General features: G+C 38.3%; 1 protein-coding gene across 6 annotated transcripts; it reads left to right on the top strand.

Moving 5' to 3' along the window:
• Positions 1–437: 437 nt before the first annotated feature.
• LOC137393535 (uncharacterized) lies at positions 438–19,887 on the top strand. 6 transcript variants are annotated; one of them, XM_068080125.1, is made up of 10 exons: positions 438–690; positions 2,681–2,806; positions 4,649–5,545; positions 8,950–9,083; positions 11,813–11,930; positions 12,402–12,472; positions 15,025–15,100; positions 17,191–17,253; positions 18,103–18,172; positions 19,450–19,887. In XM_068080125.1, the coding sequence occupies exons 1-10, from the start codon at positions 577–579 to the stop codon at positions 19,530–19,532; spliced, it is 1,752 nt and encodes a 583-aa protein (XP_067936226.1). In that variant the 5' UTR covers positions 438–576; the 3' UTR covers positions 19,533–19,887. The 6 variants fall into 6 exon arrangements, with proteins under 6 accessions (XP_067936226.1, XP_067936223.1, XP_067936225.1 ...); XM_068080122.1 differs by lacking the exon at positions 18,103–18,172 and adding an exon at positions 17,751–17,820; XM_068080124.1 differs by lacking the exon at positions 15,025–15,100 and adding an exon at positions 14,811–14,886.
• The last annotated feature ends 314 nt before the right edge of the window (positions 19,888–20,201 follow it).

Raw genomic sequence — 20,201 nt, 5'->3', positions numbered from 1 at the left:
TTTTTTCCACATACTTATGTTTTCTGTTTTTACATTTTGGTCCCTTTATATCTCTATTGTTATGGCTGTCACAATCTGTAGCGATATCTAGCACCCCTGGCTGGTACAGACGCCTGCTCACAACCAATCCTCTTGAAATTAATTCTCTCTCTGTTATTATGTATTATTGTAATATAGCCGATGGGTTTGAGCTGAACGTGTAAAAACATTTCCACGACCAGTAGACCAACAAAGTGGGTACAAAGTATTGTGGTATGTACAGTCGATTCTGCTTAAACTTACCCGCTGATCATTGAGAAACTGACAAGGGGGGGGGGTCATCCATCACAAAACAACTTGAATGAATACATTCTTACATCCACCCCTGCTTGCTGCCTATGCTGTGCCGTGATTGGCTGCTTTTACTAGCATTGCTGCTTGTGCAGACTAGAACTATCGCTGACCAGTAACTATCTGTCCTGTGTGAGCGTGAGAAGCAGCCTGGTGCGTAGGGGAGCAACTTTCGAAGGACTTGTTATTGTTTATATCTGGCTCAAGTCTCTTTCCGTTCATCTTCCACAGTTACACACAGACACCATGGACACCATTAAGAAAAAAATGATGGCCATGAGGTGCGAGAAGGATGCGGCCCTGGAGCGTGCCGAGGCGTTAGAGCAGTCCCTCAAAGACATAGAAGAGGGCAAGAGTGAGGTGAGATGTCTATTTCATTTATGCAGATCTGGCCCTCAATATCAGAAGAAGGCCTAGATAGGTGGAATGTCTGATTTCATTAAGTATGCTTGCAAGGTTCTAGAGATAATGGCAGGTGAAACTCCCGTTTCACAAACCAAATTATCATATTTTACTAAATTTTGAAATGATTAGGTCAAGGTCCTTCGTGATATTGAGCTAAATATACAGTATGAGTTTGTCAGCTTTATTCAGAAGTTGTCCTCCATTAGTCAGCCGCTAAATATACAGTATGAGTTTGTCAGCTTTATTCAGAAGTTGTCCTCCATTAGTCAGCCGCTAAATATACAATATGAGTTTGTCAGCTTTATTCAGAAGCTGTCCTCCATTAGTCAGCCGCTAAATATACAATATGAGTTTGTCAGCTTTATTCAGAAGTTGTCCTCCATTAGTCAGCCACTAAATATACAGTATGAGTTTGTCAGCTTCATTCAGAAGTTGTCCTCCATTAGTCAGCTGCTAAATATACAATATGAGTTTGTCAGCTTTATTCAGAAGTTTTGCTACATTCCATTGATAAATGGAGTCATGAATTGACTGATGACTCTTGATTTGAATACATAACCAGTGAAGTTATCACACTCTGCTTCATGGGCTAATATTATTCTAGGCCTACTTTTGCCATTTTCCTTGTGATTCACTAACCACACGTTTCCTGTGGCGTTTTGTGTTAATTAATTAACTGCATTAGTTGGTCATAATGAGCTCTGAGTGGAGCGCAGGTTATGACTGGGCCCCAGATAGACCTGGTAATATTCCTGCAATACTGCCGCTCTGGCAACTTTGTTGTAGTCCAATTCAAATCTTGACAATATAGATGTATGTCCTTCGGTGCTAATGGCTTGGGTTTCTTGTTATGATAATTAAGCCAGTCTCTGCCATTTCTTGTTCAGTTCTGGTTTAGCTGTATAGTATTGATGCCTTATGGTTGATGCTAGTCACAAGCATGCTGAGTTTTGGTCACTTTGCCTTCTGAATGTACCCTTTTCAAATCTGAGTAAATTCAGGACAATATTGAGCCCGTGTGGTACTGTTTCATGATTTACTAAAGTTAGGGCGTACTGGGTTGAAAACAACCTTGATTTAAGGAGTACTGGGTTGAAAACTACCTTGATTCAGGGGATACTGGGTTGAAAACAACCTTGATTCAGGGAGTACTGGGTTGGAAACAACCTTGATTTAGGGCGTACTGGGTGCAGGTCGTGGTTGATTAAGGGCTTGCTAGATTCAAAGCATTTTAGATTCAGGTTGTGCGGGGTTCAGGGTATACCAGAGACGGCCATACCCAGTGCTGTGCGGTCTGGTTCTGAAACATAAACCGGGTTAAATCAAAATTGAACATGGAATCTTTAAATATAGATGTTTTATGCGTGTCCTTAGCTAAAGTTGATGCACACTTCATTATCTTATTGAGAACTGGTCAGTCGGTAAACCTATGTCCTTGCTGGCATTTGTATGCTAAAACATTCATAACTAAGGAGTTGTCAAAACTTGCGGTAGCTATTAGTCAATATTGAGTTGATAACTCCACTGATGTTGAATGCTACAAAAAGTCTGGATGTTTATAACTCAAATTACTGGCTGCCAAATTTGTCAGCATATAAATAGATTATAGTGTTGCGAAGGATAGAGAACACAACTGCTAAACTTATGAGTGGTATTAAGTTTTCATGATGCTGTTTTACAGCTTTATCTTCGCTCCCTTTTGAAGTATATTTTCTGAATAGCCCTAGCAAGTCTATGTCAGCTACTCTTGCCATTCTATAAATAATAGAATTCCACTGTTTATCATCTTGTCAAGAGGAGGCAATTATCTAGCAAAATTGGCTGTTGTGATGCTCAGTCATAAATTAGATTTATTCAAAAGAAGGCGCAATAGAAGTTGCAAAACGAATTCAAGCTAAATAGCATTGTTGGAGCGAAGGTATTTAAAATTGAATCTACCATTCAGGTGGAAGAGGAAAGGGACAACCTGCAGAAAAAAATAATGCAGATGGAGGCAGACCTTGACCAGGTTCAGGAGGGCCTGCAGGAGGCTACCAGTTCCCTGGACGAGGCAGAAAAATCCAAGACCCAGGTAGGAAAGTTGGGTTGTTACTTTCAACATCTCTACCTGCATGAGCTGAATTAAGACTTTGTCTAAGAGAGGCTTGTACTCCTACCGCATGCCCCTCAATGCCATGATCGCTTTCAGATAACTTGAAAAAGGTTTTTAATAGGTTGACCTTGTGTAATTAGTTGCAGTACCTAGTGGACTGATCTAGTTAGAGTTTGTAATACCTGTGTCTTTGTAAAGAGTTACTGTACTAGTGCAGTGCCATATCCTTGCTTACAACTGCCTTTTCTAAATTATTAACAGGTTTGTTATTACTGATTGTGAAATAACTCGGAGTTCGTTGTCTATTTGAAGTTTTTGTTAGCATGTGAATCACTGGACTACCATTTGCTTGTGCTGCATGTCTAGTCTGAGTACCTGTTCCTTTCTTTTATTGCCTGCGGTGAGCTAATCTACCTGCACTCTCTTATCTTCTTTTGTCAAAGGATGTTTATATTCTCCCTGCTAGGCTGAACAGTAATTGGCTGTTTATGATTTGTTTTACCCATTCATTAGATAATTTCTTAACCCTTTGTCCCCTTTTTAGGGCTGGGACGAGCTTCATATATCTATTAACTAAAGTAACTTGTTTTTTAACATCTCAGCCTTTGGGTGCATGATGATCTGAGACTGTCGCAGCCCTAATAAGATTGCATGCATTATTTCATTGCATTATCATGCATTTCTTGACTAACAGGATGCCAGGCCGCATGTAATGAGCTGATGCTAGTCAAGTGCTATGCCTACCGGCAGCGTAGCTGTTTCATGTACAGCACGCACTTCGGCTAACTAATGTAATATTGAAGAACCCTGCAATGTTGCGGTGGAGGGCTACTGCATATGAGCCGGTAATATGCTTTGCCCTCACTACTAACTAATGATATATTTTATTGCACTATTCCATGATACCCCTTCTTGCATGCTTCATTCATGGCTGCCTTTTGTATCTGCCTGCTCGGCCGCTACTCCCATCTCTCCTTACTCAAAAAAATTTCATCCTTTGTGACAAAAATCCAACATCTCTGAGCATCTTTAATCTTTTTTGAATTTCACAAAAAGCTTTGGTTAGCATTCAAATACCTGCTATACAAAGTTTATCAGTTCTTCTGAAAAATAACTTATGATAGAAGTGAGAAATATCTTCAGTTCACAGTAGTAAAGTTAGCGATTTTCAATCTCACCAATGCACATGGTGTAGTTTTCCTGAAACAACTCCTTATTCTTTCCTTCTTTTTACAGCTCTTTTTGCCTAGCAACACCCATAGCCTGTGCCATATACTACTACTTTTAAAACCATTTAATCACCCCATTAGATCAGTAGGAGTTATCTTCTTTTGTAATTTAGTTCTACAACAGTTCATTTACTAGTGAAATATCTCCCAGTTATTCACTTTATGAAAAGTTTTATTTAATGGCCAAGTAGCTTGTGATCCACTCTTTGAAGCACTGATAGTATTGCCACATCTCAGCTAATCTCTGATTGCCAATATAAAAACCAACTTTTTCAAAACTTTCAATTTATTCAGACACAAAATTAAAAAATAACACTTTTTATGTTCTCTTTTTATTCACTCTTGCTTTCATCTTTACCTTTCCTTCTCTCTAAAACCTTAATCTTTACCTTTCCTTCTCTCTAAAACCTTTATCTCTAGTCAGGTATGTGAAACTGTAAATTCTCTCAGGCTTGCCAAGGTTCTGGGCTAACTTACGCTCGTAGCTGGGGCTTTTTAAACATGCCTTTCTTCTTCCACGTTCTGTCGCTCATTTCCACTAGTGTAGCACAGCAGCCTTGGCCACTCAATGCATCTGAGTATTGAATTGCAGGCGGCTTCTTCGGACGAGGAGGAAGAAATGTTGATTGTAGTTCTTGATGACGATGACGATCTAGTCATAGGCAAATCTAAGCAGACGACTGACAATACTAGGTCAAACTCTAGCCAATGGAATAATTCCAGACAGCATAGGACTAGTCCATCACATCGCAGGGAAAGTCCGGTACATTACAGAGATAGCCAATCATATTACAGAGATAGCCAGTCGTATAATCGAGACAACCAATCATATCACAAAGATGGCCAGACTTATTACAGGGATAGCCAATCGTATTACAGAGATGGCCAATCGTATCACAGAGAAAGCCCTAGTAGATCTTCCAAGCGAAAGGAATATTCGAATAAGCCAAAAAGTCAGGGCAATCGAGATCAACGACAGACAAACCATCGCCAACAACAACGACCGCAAATCAATGTTCACAAACTCTCTCAAAGACTTAATAACATTAAGCAAGAAAAAGGTCGACAATCTTCGAGAGCAGGGTCTCCGAGGTCGGATAGGGCATCGGCGGAAAGGTCCCCTAGTCTTCCTGGCAGTATGAGCAGTTCATATTCGGACTCTGGCTTTGTAGAGAAGCCACACGCGGTCATAGCAAAACCAGTGGAGCGACGACGCAAAAAGAGGAGACCTCGGCCAGAACCTGAGGGAGCTGCGGAAGAATCGGGTGATATGGATGAACTTGACAAACTTATCAATAATGACGACCCAATATTTTCGGATTATGGAACCGATGATGAGAAAGAAGCGGATAAACCGAGGCCCCAACGTCGATCGGGACTAAGTATAGCCGCATTCGCTATTGGCCTCGGTCTGAACTCTAACACTATGATAAAATATACTATAATTAGCACAGAGCTGCAGAACATTATCAGGGTCTCCCTCAGAACGGTACGCATCAATTATTTATCCGAGCAGTTGTCTGCTCTTTGCATTTTCTGCATTGGTAAAACAACTTCCACTGTTCTCTCACTTCATAGGTGCCACAATTCCATGGCTTCTTTCACGGCATTGTCTCACATGTCACAGCCCTCATTACTTTACAGTCTACGCAAAAGTATTTTAGATTTTGGCTGAATTTTGAACACTAATAAAAGTAACTTGTTTTTGAAACGCAATAATAATAATAACGCATGAGACCGAATGCAGGAATGCTGAGTGGGTGTGATTTCTATCTGGTTTGTTGGAGTGTGAGTGCCGCCCTACCCGCTGTGCATGTGAAAGGTCAGTAAACCCTCCTACTAGTAAATGAAGGCTGATATAGCCTGTAACAGCTGGTTTCTATTGGACTATCTTAATTCATATTCCCTTCTATATTCGTAGTACGTATCCGCCGTAGCAGGGTATTGATTATTTTATACAATAATAAAACAGCTCTATTTTCATAGGCTTGTTCTATACATTTAGAATAGTTTGTTGTCTCTAAGGTTGGTAGCCTTAAGGTATCATTTTTGGGCTATACGTTATTATTCAGAAATATTACAAATCTGTAGTTAGTAGTTGTTTTTTGTTTTGTATATTTATAAACAAAACTAAATTTGTTTATAAATATACAAGTTTAAAAAAAATTCAATGCCGTTTCAGTCAAAAATTATGTAGTTATTGGCATCAGTGTGAATTGGTAATGTTCGCACAATCTGCCAAGACAGTTTAAAATTAAAAAAATAAGACATACTAAAGATGCGCAGTGCTGGATCAGTACTTTTTGAAATTTAAATTTTTTAAGTTCGGTTATGCAGTAAAATCCATCTAATAGTTTTTCAAGTTTACCAGGCATCTAATAAGGTCTGCTTATGTCTCTCTGCTTAAGCTTTGATAAGAAGCACATTCTATCAGCATATTATTGGTAGTTTAAGAGGAATGGGCTAAACTGATTGTACTTCATGCGCCAATAAACGGGCTTCAAACGAGCTTTCACTTTGGATTAGCGAATCAAGCTTTGAGAATAATGTAGTTTCATTTTAAGCTAATCACAAGCTTTGAAAGGTTTGAGCGTAGCTATTATATCAAATACTATTGGAGAGACAAAATTATTGATGAAAGCTTATTGGACAGTAGCTGGACATTTGCAAGTACCTAAAGAAAGCAGAATGATTAACTCAGCACACGCGGTGACAGTTTCATAAACAGCACCAGTAGCTCGACTGATCCTCTTTTCTTTCTGCTTGTAAAACTTGCTAAACCGCAATCATGATGAACGGACACGGTAAAGGGGCTGTTCTCACGTCTTTGAAGACCAAAATGCAGTCGCTTCGCGATGAACTCGAAGCGAAAAAGGATGAGTACGATCAGAAGTGTAAAGAGTGTGAGACTTTGCACAGCGAGAAAAATCAGGTGTCGTTTAGTCGCTTTCCTGCTAAATGTGTGTCTGTTAAATTGAGGATAGTCGTAGCGTTATTCTTTATACTTGTTAAAATGTTAGACAATATGAATCACTTCTTGTATTATTATCCTGTTAAATATAATATTAGGTGTTATGTACGACCAGCATCTAAATACCCGTAATGTTGAAGACCGTGTTATTATGTTATTATTATTATGTTACTGTGTTATTGGATATTTGCTGTTTAAAATACTCAAATTGTATCGTAAATGTGCCTGACAAAACACTACACATTATATTAGGCACCAACACCTTGCTAATTTACATTATAGAACAGAGCTAAGCAAAAAGAGCTTTTTCTTGCAAAACACATAATTTACTTTACTTCGCGATTTTTTGTTTTCATCCAATGGTCCGATTGCTTTAAACGGCCTCGACCGGTATAAATGAAGATAATATCTGTATATCTATTCTGTGGTAAGGAATACTGTACTTTACTATATCATTTGGATCCAATAGATTCAAATCAAATTCATAAAACTATATATTTTTGCATGAAATACATTATTATTATTATTATATAGATGTCTAAGATATCACTCGACTGCAGGATAAACTAGTGCATATGCATTGATTAACAACGGTATGCTGTCTGGTAATTTACCTTCGAGTTTCTCTCCGACTATTGAATTTGTTAGATTTCTATGTTAGTCGCCTGCCATTTGCCACAGACAGATGTTTCCTGCTTGTACTGTTTGTTTAAATGCTGCCGCTGCCTGCTGATACATGATTAAAAGGGATTCTCATGGTGGCAGCATTCGCTGACCTACATCCTTCCTTTGAAAAGAATACTGCGGGAGTGAATGACTTATGATTTATATCGCGTATTTCATTGTATGACTGATTGGAATATGCAATACGAAGGCGTTTCAACTTTGCGAGTAAACAGGAATATATAATAACAGGACTGTGGCCCTTGGGGACCTTCGCTATAATAAATATGTTGCTACGCTTTGGGAGATGTGTAATTGTTAGCGGTACAACAAGCTGTAAGCATCGAGAGACAACTACACTACTCAGATAGTAATCTAGCCATATGATTTATCTTATTGTATTCTCTTTCTCCATACCATCCTCTCTCTTATCACTATTCATCGTGACGGCGTCTTATAGAATAGTGGAAGCTCAATTCTATAGACAAGACTGACTCATGAAGTTGATTGACTACATAATTGAAATAACTTGAATTGCTAATTTGAAGCTTGACAAATATCCTTTCATCCCTATATGTTGTTTTCACGACGTAATGCATTTAAACATTCTAGGTGTCACGTTCAGGCATCTTACAAACTCGTCTCATTTTAATGAGCATTGCTGTAATCAAATACAGCTGCATGAGTTGAAATGTCTAAGTGGTCTAATAGTATTAAAGTGGTCCAATAGTACTAGTGATGCCAGCCATGCCACATTCCAGCGCTTTCTGTTCAGTTCAGTTCGAGTTAATATGACCCCTGATAACGCATGACTTGAAGTCTTTACATAACTCTTAGGGTTGTAGAATGTACATGAGTCAGTTTTACGAAGTGTAAAATGATAAGAATTATCTCAAATTTGGCTCGTCCGAATTTACAATATACCACTGAAGCAGTGTAGATGCCAATACAGCAGGAGAATGGAATCTGTAAAGTGAACCAGTTAATGGCTATAATAATTTGTAAAGTGAAAGAAAATTAAATTAAGATTGTCTGCTTGGCTGCCATCGAACTTTTAAAAAGGTCTTGGAGATGCTAGCGCGTTAGATTCAATCCAACTTGCCTTCTTTCTTTCCAGTCTTGTTGTAGTTTAATATAGTTATATAAGGATTAGGTTACTAGGAAACATGACTTGAACGGTCTGATCGGTGAAATCTTTATTTCAAGCTCACAGGGTTCTCTGTAACTTCTCTTCCACGACCGCCTTTTTCTTGTTTCAGTATGAGGAAGAGATCCAAGGCCTAAACAGGCGTCTGCAGCTCTGTGAAGAAAAGCTCGAGAACACCGAGGAGCGTCTCTCCTCGGCGTCCTCGAAGCTCGAGGAAGCCTCTCAGGCTGCCGACGAGAGCGAACGGTAAGTCAGCATGTAATAGGCTCTTCTGGAGCTATGAGAGATGTACACCGCTGTCTTCCGTGTAAGTTAAGGATGTTCAATTCGTCGCGTAGCGGCCATAGCATTGCGTCATGAAACTCGATTCTACTAGACCCTCACAGAAGGGAAGAAGAAATAATTTTCGTGTAGAGATAAACATTCCATTTAACTGGTACTTCTCATATTTATTTTAACCTGGAAGATTTATTATTATTTTATTTGAAAGTAAATGGCAGAGGCCGATGTTAACTTGCTCAATATATACCATGCCGGGCTGCATGCTGGACTATCGTGTTGAACTGTATGACCCACTCGTGTTTAGCTTTGAGGCGCAGTCTTTTATTGATAACGAAAGCAATGAGCCTCTCTGTTTGTCTAGCCAAAGGCAGCAACAGTACTCCTTTTCACTTGGTGCTCTATTTAGCGATACACTGCGTAATAATAATGTATATTATTCAACTTTTACACCATCCCTATGCCTTCTGTCTCCTGCCCGACTAACCCTCTTGATGCATTGTGTAGACTCAAGCACTTGTTTTAAAGGGTCTTCTGCTTGACCCATCCTTGTGCCTTCTACGGGCAGTGCAAGTGTGCTGAGTACTAAACATAAGTCCACAATGCAATAGGAAACGGACTTGAGTCAGCCATATTGATTAATGCATTATTACATCACAGTTGAGCTATTAGCAGACTATTAAAAGGGATAAAAATACAGTCTGATTTTGGCATCATAACCTTCATCCCTGCATCGCGCAGTTTTTTTCAAAAGAGCAGCAAATACAATTGTTTACTGATTCCTGTTGTCTACTATTCTGTAATTTTGTGGCTGAAGGTACAAAATTCAGCTTATAAATGGAATCTTAATAAAAATCATTAGAACAAATCAACTCAATGGAATTTGATGTGTACCTAGTACTCCTGTTCAAGGATGTACACGTCTGTATAACTTTATATTGGCAGTGGTAATGGTCAACAAACTGATGTTTTAGTTACCTTCCAAAGACAAAACAAATGAAATGACAGAAATCAAGAATTACTAAATGTGTTAAATAAATGTGTTTTATAAGTTGGTAATCTCCGAGTATTACGGAGGAATTCGAATCGGAAATTGAAGGTTAAAGTGACAGAAAGTTCATAAATTGAAACATGTGATGGTTGACATACGCTGAAACATGTGATATTTTGGTGTCACAGAATACAAAATAGTGCTTGTCATATGAGTGTATGCAGTCTGAGATACATTTTACATTACAAGTAAATGATTGAAAAAAGGTGCGAAACGCTAACTATAGTCTGGTGAAACTAAATCATAAAAATAATTCTCTGGAGGATGCCAGCTGCTGTTTAGTAGATTTTTGAAGTACTAAATATTAATTTTGGTAATATCATTTTGCCTAGTACTGACTGTTAATTAGTGGCATTGTTTCTTGATTACATTCCATATATTTATCAAGAACGTTGCATGTGAGTATGACAACTCTTCACAGACCCATTTTTAGCATCAACTTCTTGCTCATTCATCAAGTTATATGGCTTGTGTACTTAGAGCTTTAGTAGAAAATTGCTTTACAAAAATGAAATAAAATCTATCATTTAATAGTGAATAATCATGCCTTGATAGTGTGATTTGATGTGCTTTCTGCATATCCAGACTACTACTGAACAAGGCAAATGTTTTAAGATGTATGGATGGTGATCTACATGTATGTCTATGTACTCCTAGCGAATAGCAATCAACTAATGACATTTCTATGGCGTAATTAGGTTTAATGAAGTACTTGGTAGGTTAACATCCATATATTGAACAGCTGATGAGCTGGTGCATGCTGGGTGTTGGTGATAACTAACTCTTGCATGCTGGGTAACTGGCGGAGTGTTGCATGCTGGTAACCAGCTCAATTTATCAGTCTGGTGAATTGACTGGTGAATGCTAGATGGCCGGTTGGCTGCATTTGATAGTTGGATAAATACGCAGTCAGTGATCAGTATACCACTGTAGTGAGTGGACTGGTGCATGCTGGGTAGTCTATAAACTGGTGCATGCTGGGTAATCAGTAGATTTGTGCTTGTTGGGTAGTCGATAGACTGATGCATGCTGGGTAGTCGGTAGACTGATGCATGCTGGGTAGTCGGTAGACTGATGCATGCTGGGTAGTCGGTAGACTGGTGCATGCTGGGTAATTGGTAGACTGATGCATGCTGGGTGTGCTCATAACGGTTGCTTTGGCGCAGAGGCCGCAAGGTGCTACAAGACCTTAACAACCAGAACGAAGAGCGGATCACTGTTTTAGAAGACATGTTGAAAGACTCACAGGATGGTGCCAATGATTCTGAGAGAAAGTTTGATGAGGTAGGACTGTCGGCCTCAAGGCCTGCTTGGCTCGTCCAAAAATTGCCACCGATGTAACAGACAAAATGTAAAGCTTGTGAATGATTTGTGAGCAAATTATGAAAATATTGCTCTGTTCTTTGTGTTTTCATCGATAATTTACCAAAATTACAATAATAGTCCCCTGACTTTGCAATTGAGAGTATCATTATTGGTATAAAAGCTTTTGCGGTCTTATTATGTTCTGACTTTTTTCCGAAAATGATTGGGTTTTGGCAGATGTTTGTAGCATATCCGGGGCTGAATGTTACGAGGTGGCAATTTTTGACAGCTGGAGCTTATAGTTTTATAAGTATTCTAGTTGAAGCAACTCTCATTTTAGTGGACGAAAAGTACTAGAAACCCGATCGATGACAGACGACTCTCGAATATCACAGCTAGAGGAAGAGCTAAAAGAAGCGAAGTGGATAGCAGAGGACGCTGACAGGAAATACGACGAGGTGCTGGGCGTGGCATGCACTTCGTCTGTAGCCCGTTGTTTGTCAATCGCAACTTGTTTTTAGTTTGGAATGCTTTATTATTTTTCGTTTGCTACCTTTGCATGCTCGAAGCAGCTCCTGTCCGTGTGATTATGTGTGTAGATATTGAAAGACGACCTAATTAATCGTAGTATGGCATTGTTTACAAAAGCCGATTTGTCAAATAGAAGATGTTGAACTGACGGCTTAGCTCCGTCCAATGTCGGAGAGCGTCTCCTTTGCCTCCAGCGCTGCTTACTTTTATTGCTCCTCGTGTTTGTTTCTTACTTGCCTTAGATGTTAGTGATGCATGCGAATGATTGCAGTGAAGTAGCTATTACCATGAGCTCTCCCATGTAATCAACAAGCACCATCATGTATTGTACTTTGATGTCAACTTATATTTGCCGTCTTAGCTAACACATAGTTCACAAACTTTATTTTGTTGGACAGGCTGCTCGTAAGCTAGCCATCACAGAGGTTGACCTCGAAAGAGCTGAGGCTAGACTAGAAGCTGCCGAATCGTAAGTGAGGCTATACCGGATAGCCTTTGTACCCGGTGCCCGCATGCTATTAGTTTGGAATGCTGCCCGACCCTTGTTTGGTTGTTTGTGTTGTTTGGGGGTTACTGTCACACTCCGTGTTGCAGACGTGTAGAAAGCTAGTGATATCGGAGGCTGAGGCTACACGTAGTGAGGAAAGGGCTGACACAGCGGAGCAGTAAGCATGAACACCCCTATTTTTAGACTGCTTTTGTGTTGTTTCACTGTCTACCTTTTTCAGTTTGTCAAATTGTTAGCTTCCAATGTCTATAATCACATCAATTTTTCCAGTGGAATTTTTCTAACTACACACTGATTCTACATTACTGGGCTGTCTACCTGGCTTAGCGAATCTTTCCGTGAAAATACATTTTAGCCTTTCTTATCTGTTTATCTTTAAAATCATGAGAGATTTTGAATACTTGTAACAATGGCTGTGGGGTAATAGGGAAGGCCTTGGTTCTACTGCAAGCATGCGCTGTATTGTTCAATTGCGGAAATAAGTTGGAAATGTTAAATTCTCATATACCAGAATAACCATGAATAGAATAGACAGTAGGTAGATTGAAGGATTTACGTGTTAAAGAGTGCGAGGAGGGGTACTCAGTCTTTAATCAAAGTTATTAAATTAGTCTGCCTGGATTTGTTCTATGTTAAATCTCTGTATTATATGGCCATCAGGCTAGGGTAATCTCTGTTTTAAATAAACTTGGACTGAGGTAGTTTTTATATATGAAAATAGCGTCGTATTTCAGAGGTTACTTGTAGTGTTTTGTTAACTGTTCATTTTGATTATGAGTTATCATCTCAGTTTTATGAAGTGTTTATCACAGGAATAAACTATAGACAGATGATTGGTTGTTTAAAATCACAAAGTTCTAAAGTCTCTCTATTCTTAGTTTATTGAGAATAGCAAGTGCCTGTTCTTCGTTACTAATTCCAGCGCAACTCACTCCTCCCGTGTTTGGATAGTAGAGTTTGCAGGGCTTTGGAGAGGTTGTGAACAAATATTTGCTTAGTCATTGCCTTATAAGGGGATATCATGCAATATTAGCTGTGATTATTTCTAGCTTGAGGCATTAGAGGGGATGTAGTAGGACAGACCCCTGTCATGGAATTTTTGAAGCCGGTAGATCTGTATGTATAAAACCTGTTATTAAACCGGAGGTGTAGGGTTACAAATATGCAATGCTTGCAGTAAAGATCAGTCCATTCCCTTTTCATAGCCTCTCTGCGTACCTTTAGTCGGCAAGCGGTGTATCCCTAATCGACAAGGGGCGTCCCATTGCGGAGAAGTTCATCTTTGTTGCTCATCGCTATCCCTTTGCTAAACTTCTGCATGGCCTTTAAAACAAATATTTTACAGAAATCAGTTGTGGTTGAAATATCTTGTGCGATTTTAGCATGCTGATAAATAAGGGTTTACTACGCAAGACACTGGGTATTTATGTGTACAGCATAGCAAAACCTAGGGTGTTTGTTTGTAAAGCAGCTTACATGGCGTCAGTACCAACCTTGTTCAGGATACTTTTAACTCGCTCACACCTTCTGTTCTCATAAAATATGACCTTTAATTTTATGAAAAATATCCGAAAGGTACTTACCAAGGTTGTTCATCTATTGTATTATAAAACTTCTCAAAAGCTGGTGTTTGAAATAGCTTTCACGATCGCTTCATCTGCTAACGCACTTGTATTCAGTGAAACGTCAACCATTTTTTTCATTCAATGCGACATGCGAGCATAGTTTTTATTTGTGTTTTAATTGCCAGAAAACGACTTTGTGTAGCCAACCCTTGGCATGTGAAAAATGTGTTTCTCTATCCTTACGTTGTGCATGCTGCATTCTGCATGTTTCCTCATCAAGTGTGTTTTGTTACAGCAAAGTAAAGGAATTGGAAGAGGAATTGCATGTTGTTACGAATAGCCTTAGGTCTTTAGAAATAAGTGAGAACAAGGTGAGTAGTTAGTATGCCGTGTGTGTTTTTTATCACTTATAACCGGGCTAGAAATCTGGATGTTGACATGACAGTAATTATTTCTTCTATCCATAGAGATTATCTAATCAGGGCTAGTGACAAGCCAAAGATTACTGTTTTATGAAAAGTTACACGACATGCCACCTACCAAGTTGATAGCCCATAGTGCTCTGAAATATGGGAGTAATCTTCTCTTACTCAAATATGCCCCATTGAGCATCTGAATTTAACATTGGAATATTTTGTATTATGTTTCAAATGAACTCACTTTCTGTTTTCACACTGTCCCACTCATCCTATTTCATACACTTTCATGCTACCTCCGCAGACGTTTCATTGCAGTAAAATTCGTGATTTGGAGGAGGAGCTTAAGATTGTAGGAAATGGTCTAAAGTCGCTCGAAGCTAATGAAGCGACCGTAAGTATGCAGTGGAGCTTCGGCAACTGCGGATGACCTTTCTAGAATGTTCCCTATCGCAACCTACCAACCAGCCCTCCAACCGCTAATCTTGTTGCCTTGTCCTTTGTTTGCTTCTAATTGTTTCTCCGTTTGCAGTAAAATACTCGAACTAGAGGAAGAGCTAAAAGTGGTCGGAAATAACATGAAATCGCTGGAGATTTCTGAATCTGAGGTAGTCCTAGATTGGTTTGCGTTGGTTTCTGTGCATTATTATATGTAAGACGTAGTCTAGAAATTCGCTCAAGCGTGTCATTTGGATGAGCTGTCATTTTAATAGCGGCACTGCATATCTAAATTCATCGAAATTGGGCCATAGTCTACGGATAGTTGCTTTCAGATGATGTTGTGGTAGTCTTGATTAATTTCACTTTGTGGGTTGAATTGCTATTTGCATTTGGGCATCGGTTTACTATTGGTTGCTCTCGTGCATGTTGATGCGCTATTGGTTGCTTTGGTGTTTGTGAACTTGCTATTGGCTGCTTATGATTTAGGCCGCTAACAGTATATCAAACCAGTCAGTATAATAGCAACAGAAGGAAGAATGATTTTTTAAAAACTTTTGGTTAGGTTGCTCCGCCTTCTCTATAGAATACTCCTGTATTTTGAAGTGTTTTTTTGTCAATACTCATCATTTCACTCAAAACCCTGTCTGAAATATTTGCTGAAGGTGTAAATAGGTCAAAGGTCATTGATCACAAACTAATAAAAAAGTTAGTTTGAAAATACGGAGTTTTAGTTTAATAAAATGCAGGTTTTGTTTAATATAATGTGTGACTTTTGTTTATCAATATGTATAACTTCTGTTTAATAAGATGCGTAGTTTTTGTTTAAAAGCATGTGCTGCTTTCATTTAGTAAAATGCATTAACTTTTGGATCCTGACATCAGTTGTACTTGCTTCAGAATTATACACTGCCTTGAACTAAAACAAAGACAGCTTTTGCTGTTGTAGCTAATCGTGAACCATACATCTTTCTTCCAGTTTCACACTTCGGTAAATCAACAGCTTAATTTTGTGATTTTGTAGTTTAAAAAATTCCTGTATCTGTGGCAATTCTTAGCATCGTTAACATGATGCCTGTAGCAGCAGTTGTTTATGAGAGCAACTATGGCAAAAATCTCCTAATTAATACTACAACGCATTCCAGTAGTTTGTGTTTGACGTGAAGTTCTGACTTATTGACATTGATGTTATACGAATGCTCACAGAAGTCTACCCTGTATTAGAGCATGTTTTTATTATTCCCAGCATGCCCTTTTCATTCCAGCCCACTCCTGTACCCTAGCTTTGTCTTTCCAGCATGCGCTCGCCATCTCATCAGACCTTCAGTTTGAAATTGTCTGCTCTTTGCATAACCATTCATTTACATTAAGGCGAACCTAAATGTAACCTGTCCATCACGTGTCAACTCTCTAAGTAGATATACTCTGTAGCTGTATTTGGGCTGTTTTGCACTCCAGCAGGAATTTTTAAAATGTCTATTATTCAAAATTGGCATAAGGTTTCTATAATATCCAGAGTCTGAAATAAGATAGGAGACTATTGAAACAGACAAATATCTGTTGTGGTATACTGAGTTTAATAAAAAATTTAAATACTGGGAAGTAACATTTTTTGAGGAATAATCTTTTGACCACAAGAAGGTCAAATCATCAAGAGGATCTTTGTTTATCAGTGTGAACAACGACTGAAAAGTTAAAATATTAAGAAATGGCAAGCATGAGCCAAGGAAGGCATCATATTGTAGTAGTCAAGCTATCTTTAATATTCATTTTCTTATAAATTTAAACTGTAGCCAACCAAGTCACGCACGGTGTTGAGAAAATTATTGCACACAATTCTTTTTGGTTTGCTGTTAAATTTTGGCCAAGAACATTTTAGTAAACAAAACTGTTGCTATGGTTTCTACTTATGAAATGTTATAAATAAACAAATTACACAACCACTTTCATTGTTGCAACTTGTATTTTGTAAGTCGACATTTGGTAAAAGTTGCGAAAGTGTTTTAAATATAAAATTGTTTGGTGCTTGTCAACTTATAGCATCGTAAGCTAGTTTTGCTGAGGCTATAAAATCAGCCAAATTTTCTGTTTCATTCACAAATTTTTTGGTCACTCAAGCAAATCTGCTAAACTAAAAATGAAAATTGTCTATCTCTATGACGTGCAAGCTGTGTGGGTTTGTAATATGACTCAGAACCAACAAGATTTAAGTGGTCGTAAATTGATTACCACTTCGTGCATCATTCATCTATTTTAACAGGCATCCCAGAGAGAGGAAGCTTATGAAGAGACAATCCGGGATCTGAACGAGCGGCTAAAAGACGTACGTATTGCTCTAATTCCTGCTTGACCTTTTTTATTACTTGGAAAACCATTGCAAGAAAATCGTAATAGATGCACAGTTATTACTATACTAAAATTAAGTTCAAAAAACTGAATCTTTTGTCTGTGCGCTTAAAAATTGTCTGAAAAATGTAAGTCAGCAGCATTACTGTAATCTGAGCATACTGATTCTTTGGTGACAACCATAAAATATTTGCTTTCGACTAGTGACTTCATCACACTTTATTTTTTTAGTTAACATGTTGAAAAACATTTTGATGAATAGCTAGGAGTTGTCCTCTCTTGCTTACTGAGATTGCAATTCCAGTTGCAACGACGAAGTTAGCTATATCGATTTATGGTATTTTTTATTGTAATGATAGGAAAATTAGTCGGTCAGTTAAAATTTCAATTCAATAAAACTAACTGTAATCATAAGGTTTTTAAACAAATGACTAACTATTTCCCCCGCATGCTTATGCTCTTAGACACTTTTAGGCTGAAAACAGGGCTTCTGAATTTGAACGACAAACCAACAAAATGCAGAAAGAGAATGAATCTCTCGAAGGTAATTAGATGTGATCCCATGCTCTGTGCAGCGCGATCTCACTCGCACGGCAGCATAAGCCATCTGAGAATGAGCGTCATCTGATTGGTTCTTTTTTCCCCCGTAGTGGTAATTTTCTCTACTCCCTTTTTCTCTCCTTTCTGATGCCGAGTGTGCTAAAACCTTGTAGTCTCGAGACTGCTATACACCCGCACACCACACCGTAGATTCTCCTGTTCCCAGGTGGCTGGTAATATTTCCACCTGCCCTTCAATCACGCATATTTCTCCTGCTTTCAATTAGGCAGAAAATAGAGCACAGACCGCAGAGGGCGAAGTGAAAAAGTTGCAAAATGAGAATGACAAAATGGATGGTAAATTTGCTGCTAGGATTTGAAGCTATTAGCGTAACACGCACGCCTTTGGGTTTACTAGTAGCAGTTGATAGTTATCTGCTTGGCTCTATATCTTTCTCTGTTAGTCTTGTCTAAGCCTTTCTTCTTTCGTAAGTAACAGCTCGCTTGTTCGCTATGGGAACACTGAATCTAAAAAAGTAGAGAATTTTTTAGCGAACTCCTAATTACTAATATTAAAAGTATTAATTTATAAGATATTTAATCATCATTGATCTGGTGAGTTTATAATGGTTCTATAACCAGCATCGCAAGGGTGAGATGATAGATTACACCTCTTTTTATTGCTATTTCCAACTACTCACCTGTTTGTTTCTCTAAATCTGTGAAAGTTGTCACTGTCCTCTTAGAGAGATTGAACGGAGATTATATTCTCAGCACTTTCTTACTCACAATGTACAGTCAATTTACGACAGTATTCATATTGCATGAGAAATTGCTGCCACACGTGTTAGACATTTATCTGCAGGCTGATCTGAAAACCAAAGAATTTGAAAGAAAGTCTCAATCAATTGAGAATGAAAATATGCTATTAGATGGTAACACAACTCCCAATTATCCTAATCAGGCAAAAACCTCTAAGTTGTTTTTGCGTTTCACTAAAGCCGAACTCCTGCCTACACATGTTTCACCATTCTTGCTTGAGATCAGGAGAAAATTCAGGCCATATCATTTTGAACTACCATGCATGCTGGGATGTTATCGGTTAACATTACTGTTAATACCGGTTAATATTATTATCTTCCTCGGTGTGGTTTTCTGCTGTGATTTCATTTCAATGAGTGTCATTGCTCGCAAAGTTGCTGCTTATGGCCTCATTAACCCCTCGCTGCTTTGTGTGCCACTAACTATTGGTTGTTCTGGTTGGTAGATGAGTGAATTTGTTATGAATAATTTGATAAACCCAAAATTTTCTTTAAAGATTTTTTAAAAATTTTGTTTGTAATTCTGGCATTAAGTTACTTTTGTTTGACATATGGATACTTTCTGGTGTTTATTACATTACTTTCAGTTTGAAATGGGAATAAAATTAATTTATTAGAAATAAAACTGTAAAAGTCTATAATATATCAGAAATGAGGTTTAGATTGCATAATCAAACCTGATTATTTCTGTTTGGTATTAGAATTTTAGTTTTAGTTTTAGGATCTTCTTGTTGAAGTGTTGGCTGTCATTCCAGAGCAAATTAGTAGCTCCAATTAAAATAGTTCAACTCTAACAGAGGTGCTTTATTCTAGATGAGCTGCTGCAGGCCAAGGAGAAATACAAGGTCCTGTCCGATGAACTGGAGTCTACCCTTACAGACATCAGCGGAATGTAACCGTACCCCCAACCTTCACCACAACCATAGATTTGGAATTACAGGCTATGTTATCACTCGTTAACAGCCTGTAGCCTGAAAGACACTGATTGTAGGTATTTCATTTTTGACACGAAACAACAGCCACAGACCAGTCAGTATGTTTTACCTGCAGACAGTGATATTGGGCTTTTGTTGAATTTTGGATTAGTAGTCGCTTTTACCTTTCCAAACAAAACCTTTGCTGTCTCGTTAGATTTGAACGTGACTTTTTGCTGCTAGTAAGCGTGAACCTTGTTGTGCTATCATGATGCATTACATAATACTACCTATTAAATATTTTGTATACACAAATATATTTTTATTCCTACAAACAGTTGGTGGCCTTTATCTTCATGTGGAACATTTCGGATTTGCCTTATTTTCACAGAGTTGTCAGAAACACTTCTAGAAGTGCTTGTATTTTAGTCATGCGCTAAGTTAGGTAAGAATTGAAGTTCAGCCCAAGCTGTGCTAGAATAGAATCGATGTGGTTCATACTGATAACCCCGTACTTCCAGTTTAGTAAGTTGATCATAACCATTTGGGGTCTACCTAATCGAGGTTGGGAAGGTTCATATGAATGTGCGCACTGTTATAGTGTGTAAGCATTGAATTTATCTAAAGTGGTCTAATGACTTTTCACTTTTT

Source organism: Watersipora subatra, chromosome 4 (assembly GCF_963576615.1).
Source record: "Watersipora subatra chromosome 4, tzWatSuba1.1, whole genome shotgun sequence".
Lineage (NCBI taxonomy): Eukaryota > Metazoa > Bryozoa > Gymnolaemata > Cheilostomatida > Watersiporidae > Watersipora > Watersipora subatra.
The sequence above is the reverse complement of the archived record's forward strand: the minus strand, read 5'-3'. Positions and strand labels throughout refer to the sequence as shown.